The sequence below is a fragment of the Chrysochloris asiatica genome, unplaced genomic scaffold, assembly GCF_000296735.1.
Source record: "Chrysochloris asiatica unplaced genomic scaffold, ChrAsi1.0 scaffold00181, whole genome shotgun sequence".
Taxonomy (NCBI): domain Eukaryota; kingdom Metazoa; phylum Chordata; class Mammalia; order Afrosoricida; family Chrysochloridae; genus Chrysochloris; species Chrysochloris asiatica.
Genome location: NW_006408699.1, coordinates 2,632,724 through 2,640,632, shown reverse-complemented (window position 1 = coordinate 2,640,632; position 7,909 = coordinate 2,632,724). Strand labels below are relative to the sequence as shown.

At 37.2% G+C, this 7,909-nt stretch overlaps 1 protein-coding gene across 1 annotated transcript in view; it reads right to left on the bottom strand.

The window, feature by feature from the left end:
- The window catches only part of PLA2R1 (phospholipase A2 receptor 1, 180kDa), a 184,167-nt gene that overhangs the window by 40,088 nt on the left and 136,170 nt on the right, over window positions 1-7,909 (bottom strand). The window contains exons 21-23 of the mRNA XM_006872042.1: window positions 5,692-5,756; window positions 5,337-5,440; window positions 2,862-3,007 (exon numbers count right to left, since the gene is read on the bottom strand). Of these exons, the coding sequence (XP_006872104.1) occupies window positions 2,862-3,007; window positions 5,337-5,440; window positions 5,692-5,756 (315 nt within the window). The remainder of the gene's footprint in view (window positions 1-2,861; window positions 3,008-5,336; window positions 5,441-5,691; window positions 5,757-7,909) is intronic.

The window sequence follows — 7,909 nt, the reverse complement described above, 5'->3', positions numbered from 1 at the left end:
CACTCCTTGGAAACCCTATGTATGTGTGTGTGTTAAGTGTCATTGAGTCGGTTCCAACTATGATGACCCTATACAGTGCATAGGGTAACATAGCATAATAATCTGGTTAAGTGTATAACAGGCACTGTTGTTTCCTTGTCAATAAATCATTTGCCACCAAAAAAAAAAAACAACTAGTGAATATCGACATTATATTAAACTGTTAAGAGAACAACTATATGTTTTCTAGAAAGTATCACTGGTTGTATGGCAGTTCTTATGTTTTTATACAAACCGTCAACCATAGAATAGGGGCAAGATCACTAGACTCAGGGGTAGGAAACCTGAGTTTGAATCCCAGTCTGGCACTTATTCACTGTGAAACTTCAGAAAAATCACATGTTTTTTTCATCTCAGTCTTCTCATACCTAACACAGGGATAGTAACTGTATGTTTAAAACTTTTTATAAAATGAGGACTATCTATGAAATCACTCAGGAGAAGCAGTGCCAAATAATGCAATGAGTTTACAACAAATGTGAGGCAAATCCAAAGGACCCCATTTTAAAGCATGACAATAAAAGCAAGACCAAATAACCAAAATAACCAAACCCTGAGATTGAAAATTGGTTGTCCACTATGGAAGAATAATTTCATATTAGCATACCAAATTATGGCACATTTTGTTTTGTTTTTTTAATTAGCAAAAGAATGAGGTGTTAAATGACTTTAATTAGAATTCATTTTAATTATGTCCACCTAAGGCCTATAGTTATTTTATTATAAAACATAGGGAGAGGAGGAAAAATCTAGGCCTCAGTTAAAGTCAGAATCCGAAATAATAATTATGGTTTACAATATCCCCACAGTAATACATTTTTATTCAATTCTGCATGGAAGTATCAGCATTATGAGGTTCAAGATGACCTTGAATGAGACAAACACAATATTACAAAAGAAAAGGAAGACTTGGAGAAGTACATCAGAGTTAGAGACATGCACAATCCTAGATTATCAGAAATAACAAACAACAAGTTATAAGTAGATACACAGGAAGACAGGCAAGACAAAGAACTGGTATGAGTAGGTGACAAGGATTGTCCTCATGAACACATGTAGGTTTGGCAGACGATATTTCCATAAAACATACCCTTGTTTATTAACTTCTTAGCCATAACCAAATATCAAGAGAGACTGAGTCACTGGCCATGGAGGCTTGAGATCACAGTCATGGAACGTAGGGTGTGGGCCGGGACTGGGAGGCATCAAGGTCACTTGGCACAGCACAGTTCACAAAGACAACGTTCTACATTCTACTTTCGTGAGTAGTGATAGGGTCTTAAAAGCTTTCAAGCAGCCATCTAAGATACTACTATTGGTCTCTTCCTGTCTGGAACAATGAAGAGTGAAGAAAATTAAAGACTCATAGAAACAACGAGTCAAAAGGACTAATGGGCTATGAGAAGCTCAGTGTCCATCACCCTAAGACCAGAAGAACTAGATTGTGCCTGGATACAATTGCTGACCTCCCTAAAGGGATCACAGTAAATCATCCTAGATAGAGAGGGAGGAAAACGTGGAACCCAACTCAAAATAATAAAAAACACCAGACTTGCTGGTCTAACAGAAACTGTTGGAAGTCCCCAAGCCTTTGGTCACTCTTAAGGTCTAGAAATGAACTTACTCCCAAGGCTCAACTTTCACTCCAACAACAGATAGGCCTAAAGGGTGAACAATAACACCAAGGAGATACACACTCCTTAGAACTATCAGCCACACAAAATCCAAAGGGCAGTGCTTGCCTTGGGATAAATCTCAGAAGGTAGGAATGAAGGAAAGAAGGAGGAATGAAAACAATACTCACTGGAAGGAGATGGGAAGAGTATCATTGTATTGTCATGAATTAAATGTGTATGAGTTATAGAATGGAACACCAGTTTTCTTTGTAAACCTTCATTCACATCACAATAAAAAGTTAAAAAAAAGAAAAGTCATATGTATAGGAATGAGACCAAAAAAAAAAAAAAGCCCAAAACATTGAGCTAACTTAACAGCTCATCCATCAGCTGACACTGAGAGCAGAGTGCTACTCTGGCTTCAGGCAAGGAAGACACAAAAGAGATGGAGTCTTGGATCCATGGAAGTTTCAGTTTACTTGGGACAGCTCTACACATATACACGCATAAACCACCTCATGAGAAAAAAGTACAAAAGCAGTGAATGGCTCTGCCTGTAGTAAAACCTGAGCAGATAAAGGCTGAGGGATGGTGTCGAGGTTGTTTCTGACAAAATACTTTATTCTAAGAGGCTTGTTCCTACATCAAAAAATTTTCAAATCTCTTAAAATTTGTCACAGCAAATTTACAGGTCCTATTGCAACTCATTATTTTTAAAAGCCAATCTCAGTTTTTAAAAAGAATTATTTCCAACTTAGCATCTACAAAGGAAAACAAACGTAACTTTGGTTTTGCATGTTATATTCATATATATATATATATATATAAAATTATATATATTTTTTTTTTTTTTTTTCCTTCTTGCTGTTTGCTTATTGTCTACCTCCTCCTCCCTAGAACATGTCTACTGTCAAAGAGTATGGTCCCAGTAAATATTTGTTGATTGGATAAATAAATTCTCCTAATAATAGCTTTGGTGTGGTGCTGTATAACAAGCACTGGTTGCTAACCAGAAGGTTGCTGGTTCAAACATACAAGCATACAAGCTGCTCCTTGGAAACCCTATGCAGGGTCGGTCACTATGAGATGGAACTGACTCAATGACACTGAACAACAACAATAACAAGAGCCTTATGACCTGTGTACCCTTAGCCTCCTCCCCTCCTTTTATAGATGACTAAAGGCGACTTTTGAAAACACATTTACCTTGTAGTTGAAATACAGCCATCCTTTAGGACACGATCCATGTCGTTTTGGTTGATCTTTCTCTTTCTCTTTCTCTATGACCCAAAACTTTTTTCGCTTACATATGCTAGGCATAGAAATGGTACACTCTTCACTACCCCAGAGTCCTGGAGGAGAAAACAGTTGAGAAACACTGTGGAGACAATGGATACTCATTGTAGGCATGCTTTATTGATCATTATTTTTAACGTTCCTAGCTCTGGTAGTGTAGTGGTTACGAATCGGGCTGCGAACCGCAGAGTCAGCAGTTCGAAACTACCAGCTGTTTCGCAGGAGAAAGATGAGGCTTTCTGCTCCCGTAAAGCTTTACAGCCTCGGAAACCCTGTACAGGGTCGCTAGGGGTCGCAACCGACTACACGGCATATAACCACCACCATAGTTTGTCAAGGAGTCCTGGTGTGGCACTGTGGGTTAATACGCCAGACGGCAAAGCCGTTTGAACTGCAAGGTCGGTGGTTCAAGCTTACCAGCTGCTCCTTGGAAAGCCTATACAGGGTCTCTATGGGTCGGAATTGACTTGACGGCATTTAACAACAACAAAAACAACATAGTTTGTCAAGGAGTCCTGGTGTGGCACTGTGGGTTAATGCGCTGGGCTGCAAAGTCAGTTTCAACCACTAGGTCGGTGGTTCAAGTTCACCAGCTACTCCTTGGAAACCCTATACAGGGTCGCTATGGGTCAAAAACGACTCGACAGCACTTTACAACAATAACATAGTCTGTCAGAATCTTTTTAACCTCTAGAAACAACTAAGGAGTCCTGGTGGTGCAAGTGATTAAGCAAATGACTGCCAACCAAAAAATTGGCAGTTCAAACCCACCAGGCATTCCACAAAAGAAAAGACCTGGTGATGTGCTCCCATAAAAGATTATATCCTAGGAAACTCTATGGACACTTCTACTCAGTCATATAGAGTCACTTGGAGCTGGAATCAAATTGATAGCACACAACAACAGAGACAGAATTAAATTTAAGTACAGATCATAGAGTTCTTCAGTGACAACAGCTAAGTGGGCAACACACTCAAGCAATCGTTCTAATTCAAGGCTGTCATAATTTAACAAATGCAAATTTGTATATAATCCAATTAAACAAATACTGCGACTGAAATAGAACCCACAAGTTGCTCCTTGAACATACAGGGTCACTGTGAGTTGGAATTGACTCAACAGCACTTAACAACAACAGCTGATGAAAGTCTCAATATTTGATGTGGGTACCAAAAGAATGCTTTGTGTTAAAATATTCAGGTTCAATGTAGAGAAAAATAGATTTTAAAACAAAAGATGATCATTTCCACCTTATAATTCTTTGAAAAATATAATAATTTAGAAGCATCAGCTCAGGGACTTCTAAGAAAGAAGTACATCTCAACACTGTACATCTCAAGCACGCCCTTAGTAAAATATATCCTAAAGACCTCAGACTCCTGGAAATGAGCTGACCTATATTTTCAGAACAAGGATTATGAAATACATGTCATTAACATTCAAGTTATACATTCTAGAATAGGGCAAAGATAGCATGCAAACTGCAAAGACAGGTTCAGATTTTTAGTTTCAGGAATAGGAGCCAAAAGGATGTTGGCATTTTGAAGAAGGGTTGAATGCTGTTTTTCAATGCAGATTAACTGTTCTCCCTGCCTCACAAAGCAGTCCTTTCTGTAGGCTGTTGTGACACCTGCTGGCAAAAGCGAGATGATTAACCACAAGGCTTTTCCTTAACTAACCTTCTCCGTGGAGGTCCTGACACCAAGGATTGTGTTCCATGGATAACCCTTTCCTGACTTAAGGTACAAGGTTAGTTAGGAATCTGTTAAGGCTAGGGGACATTATTGTCTTTGATAGCTAGAAATATGGAGGTAAGTATGAGTAGGCAATGCAACCAAAACAATACTGTCCCGACAAATAGAAAAAAATAAGCCCTCAACAGAAACCAATTTACATAGTGTTGCTGTTCTTAGGCATACAACATTTAATGCCAGGTATTTAAAACAAAAACAAAAGAATACTGAGTTAAATAAAAAATATTAATAAAATGGGGAAATGGAAGTAAATTTCACAGATGGTAAGGTTCTGGCCAATTATAATCTAAAAACTAGGAACAAAAAGGGCGCCAAACTGAAATTTTATAGAGATTAGCATTTGCCAGGCTTTGTTTTTTGAACAATTTAAATGGGCCCATTTTTGGTGCAATCTTGGCTCATGCTGAAGGACTTATCCAGAAGTGAATTCTTTTCAAGAACATGGGTATATGGATCAAATAGAAGGAACGGTCATTCTGAGGCCTAAGACTGATGAAATAGAACATATTCACCTGAAAAGGAAAATAACCAAATAAAACATTTCTTGCTGAACTAACACAAAGAAGTCTTCAAAACTCCTGGAAATGATGAGTTTGTATTAAAACTTCCAAAAGAGATAAATAAGATGACCTGTTGTGGAAGAAATGAAGCCACATCTCTGGTTCCGGTGATTCACAGACGTCTCTCTTTGTTTGTCCCAGTTCTGGTATATTAGTGGTGTTCCATCTTTCCAGCTGTAGGAAAATTAAAAATCGTATGGTCTCTCATTCTGCATGTTCAGTTTCCAACACCATTTCTGTAGTTCTGGGGTGTGGACTGAAGGCATGATAAATATTTTATTGTCTTTGATTAGGAAAAAGAAAATTATACATTAAAGATGATGCTTGAAAGCTATTCAACAAATTGATCACTAAGATCTAGTCCAAACATTCTGCAAATAAAACCTGTCAAACAAAATTAAATGCAAATGAATCCAGTTTCATACCGAAATTCATCATTGGCTCTGTCTTCTTGAAGTCCAATCCACCAATTTACACCATACTTTGATAGCTAGTTAAAAAACAAAAAACAAAGAAACCTCAGCATTTATTCTACTTGTTTTCCCTTTTCAATATTAAGATTAATGGGGTAGCTGTTAATAGCTTTCTAGTCTTCAATATTTTACCCAATTATCTAAGGAAACATAAGAAAGCCCAGCATCTTAACACAACCTGAAATTTCATTATTCTAAAATATTCCCTTCTTATTAGAAGGAAAATTAAGATCAACACTGAAAATAATTTTAGTTTCATTCAACATACGTCTTTCTTACAACTTTTCCTATGTATTTAAAAGTAAATATTTCAATTCTATATAGGGATATAAGTATCTCTGATAGCATAGTGGTTATGAGTTGGGCTGCTAACCTCAAGGTCAGCAGTTTGAAACTACCAGCCATTCTGCAGGAGACAGATGAAGCTTTCTGCTCCCGTAAAGATTTATATAGCCTGGGAAACCCTATGCAGGGTCTATATGAGTCAGAACTGACTCTACAGAACATCACCACCACCACCATAAAAGGGATTTAAAAGGTAAAAGGAGCTCTGGTAGTGTAGTGGTTATGAATCGGGCTGTGAATCTTAAGGTCAGCAGTTCAAAACGACCAGTCGCTTCACAGGAGAAAGATGAGGCTTTCTCCTCCGGTAAAGATTTACAGCCTTGGAAACCCTGTACAGGGTCGCTATGGGTCGGAATGGACTCGACGGCACTTAACAACAACAACAACTATAAGGTAAATTAGAAGATAGATTACTTTTTTGTCTGAAAAATTAGCAATTTATTCTTTCAGTGACGTATAGAAGTCCAACATCTAGTAGTAAAATACCTCCAAGCACGAAGCTGTCAGAAGGATGAGGATTTTGAATTTTAGGCATTACTCTGACTGCTCAACTTTTAAGCTAATTATTATAGCCCTGTCATTGAAACAAATGCAGTATAGAACAAAAGAATATTACAGAATTTCAGTGTCTGACAACTAGAAAATCATCCATATATACTTACTTATAAGCGATACTGTCATTAATCCCATGGACATAAGTACAATAAAATATAAACCACAAACAAGATGCACACACGTTAGAAAAGATATAATACAAGGCTTATAATCTGGGAAACTGAAATTCCCTCTTTAGCTGTAAAAGAGGAAGAGATTGTCAGGCTTTCTCTAAGATCTCTAAATTGGTACACTCTAGTAGGGGAGGAGGCATGCATGTGTTGAAATAACTTAATTTTTATATACTAAAAACCTGATAATTTAGATGCATAATACATTTAAATTTGCACTGTCACTTCTTCTGTAAAGACAGGAATATTTGGAGATAAACTTTTTTCCACTTGAATTTCAAGACATCATACAACACAGCCAAAAAGCTCTCTAACATTCTAATTTATAAACAGGTATTTTTGCTGCTTAAACAGTGTGGCTTTCTGCCTTATCAGTGATTTGAGAAAAATGCAAGATGGAGTAACTGTAATTTTGCATCCCTGAGGTGCTGTTTCATGGATGTGTTCTTACATGCGGAATTCAGATTCCCATTGTCAGACTTTCGAATGGGCCCATTGAGACTGGCTGTGAGCTCAGTGGGGGGAATCACAACAATTTCATTCAATCCAAAGAGGTCTCATGTGCAACAACAGTGTAAAGCATGGCCCAATTGTTCACTGCCCCAATTAAGGACCTCTAAAGAGAAATCATAACTTTTGAATCTTTAGTGGCGTATTTGTTACCACCTCAATTATAAGATGGTAATCTTTCACATGGACAGAACTGGACTGGACAACCCAAAAGTAAAAAATCCAGTGTGGACATAATGACTACTTCATAGTTCAGCTATAACGTCACAACAGCAGAAGATTTTTTTAATATGCTTTTGTATAAAGAAATGTTACTGCAACTGTGGATTTTACAATATCAACTATGTTTTGTTCCATACAAACAATACCTAAAGATAGCAGCATACTGGGAGAACATTTAGAAAAGAAGTATGCAAACAGTAACAGTCAATACACTAATCTAAGCAATATAAAGAAAAATAACCTGTCATGTTTTTAAAAAATGTCGAAAAATCAATTGATTTGAAGGGTTTTAAACAATAGGCTGTGGAGGAAGATGAATAAATTTTCATATAGTTTGGCTAGAAGTATATGTTGTTGTTGTTAAGTAC